The 1361-nt window shown below is 42.2% G+C and overlaps 1 protein-coding gene across 1 annotated transcript; it reads right to left on the reverse strand.

Moving 5' to 3' along the window:
- Positions 1-384: 384 nt before the first annotated feature.
- On the reverse strand, positions 385-966 carry LOC149148970 (uncharacterized). Its single transcript, XM_089442335.1, has one exon. It carries the CDS (start codon positions 964-966, stop codon positions 385-387), a length of 582 nt encoding a protein of 193 aa, XP_089298461.1.
- Between the last annotated feature and the right edge of the window lie 395 nt (positions 967-1361).

Raw genomic sequence — 1361 nt, forward strand, 5'->3', positions numbered from 1 at the left:
AGTTATTATGGTTTGTTGTATTTCCATCATTTCTTGTGCCAAAGCTCTTTGGGCTTGGAAGATATTTCCAAAGGTCATTTGATTCCATTGCTTGATATGAGCTTTGAGATGTTTGAGACGTTGTTGAAATTGATACATTTTTTATCCTTCTGGGGGTTTGAAACTTTTCCAAATGGAGGTGACCATATTACTGAAATCCGGGTGGGTAAGCCAAAATGCTTCAAAGCGGAAAGGTCTCCTGGTGGAGTTGCCAGGTCTTTGCCATTGCAGAGATATGGGCCAGTGATCTGATCCTGAGAGCGGCAAGATTGAGGCAGTAAAGTCTCCTCCTACATGAATTGCATTGTCAGATAACAAAAAGCGATCCAACCTCGAGGCAATTTGCTACAAGCCTGATCTTTTATTGTTCCAGGTATAAATTCTGTTGTTAAAAGGCAAATCGATGAGCCAGTTATTTTGTATGAAGTCCTTGAAGTGGCTGCTTTCCATATCTAGTCTGACTCGGCCTCCACTCTTTTCTTCCAGCTTAGTGATCATATTAAAGTCACCCCCTACAATCCAGAGAGGATGAGCTCTGGTGGAATTGATCCTTGCAATTGTGCTCAACAAAGCCAGTTTGTTCGCAGCATCCTGAGGGAAGTAGACATTGGTGAGATGTCCATGAATATTGGTCCCGATAATATGAAAAGTTGCTTGAATGAGATTATGGTTCGCATGAAAGTCAGTGAGCGAAATAGCTTGAGTATCCCATGCTATTTCTAGTCCCCCTGAAGCTCCTGAAGCGTCCACTACCACTGATTGGCTTCCTGGCCAGGCTTTTGCGAGAATGGTGCCTATGGTATTACTGTTACATTTTGTTTCTTGCATGAAGAATATGTGAGGTTTCTCCTGCTGTATCATGTTTTTGATCATTCTGTATTTCACAGGGCTGTTTAACCCTCTTAAATTCCAAGATGTGAGCTTCATGATTCAAGATTGGGTAACAGCCTGTAGTACTTTGTTAACTTGGAGTATCTTCCTGACTCCACCAACATTTCCCCAATGATGATGGTTCTTTGCAGGTCTGTCTTTCTTCCTCGTTTCTTGGTATCTTTGGGGAGGTTTTTCCCATCCCATTGACTGCCTGGCTGAATCCCTAGAGTTCGCTGCTGATGTGCTCTAGAGAGGATTACCTCCAAACTTTCTAGTTGTCTATCTGAGATTTTATCAAACTCTTTCCTTCTGCAAGCTTGCTCAAGACTGAATATATCCAGATCCCCAATGTCAATACTTTCAGGTTCCTCTTCCATATGTTTGGGCTCACTGCTTCCTGCTAGTAAGTCATTTGAATGAATTGGTTCTTGGTGAGAGATAACCATTTC

The sequence above is a fragment of the Pinus tabuliformis genome, chromosome 9, assembly GCF_031772625.1.
Source record: "Pinus tabuliformis cultivar Carrire ecotype Pingquan chromosome 9, CPIR1, whole genome shotgun sequence".
Lineage (NCBI taxonomy): Eukaryota > Viridiplantae > Streptophyta > Pinopsida > Pinales > Pinaceae > Pinus > Pinus tabuliformis.

Bases quoted from the DNA above. Each gene is read 5' to 3' on its own strand.
- LOC149148970 (XM_089442335.1), bottom strand. From the start codon at position 966: ATGAAGCTCACATCTTGGAATTTAAGAGGGTTAAACAGCCCTGTGAAA.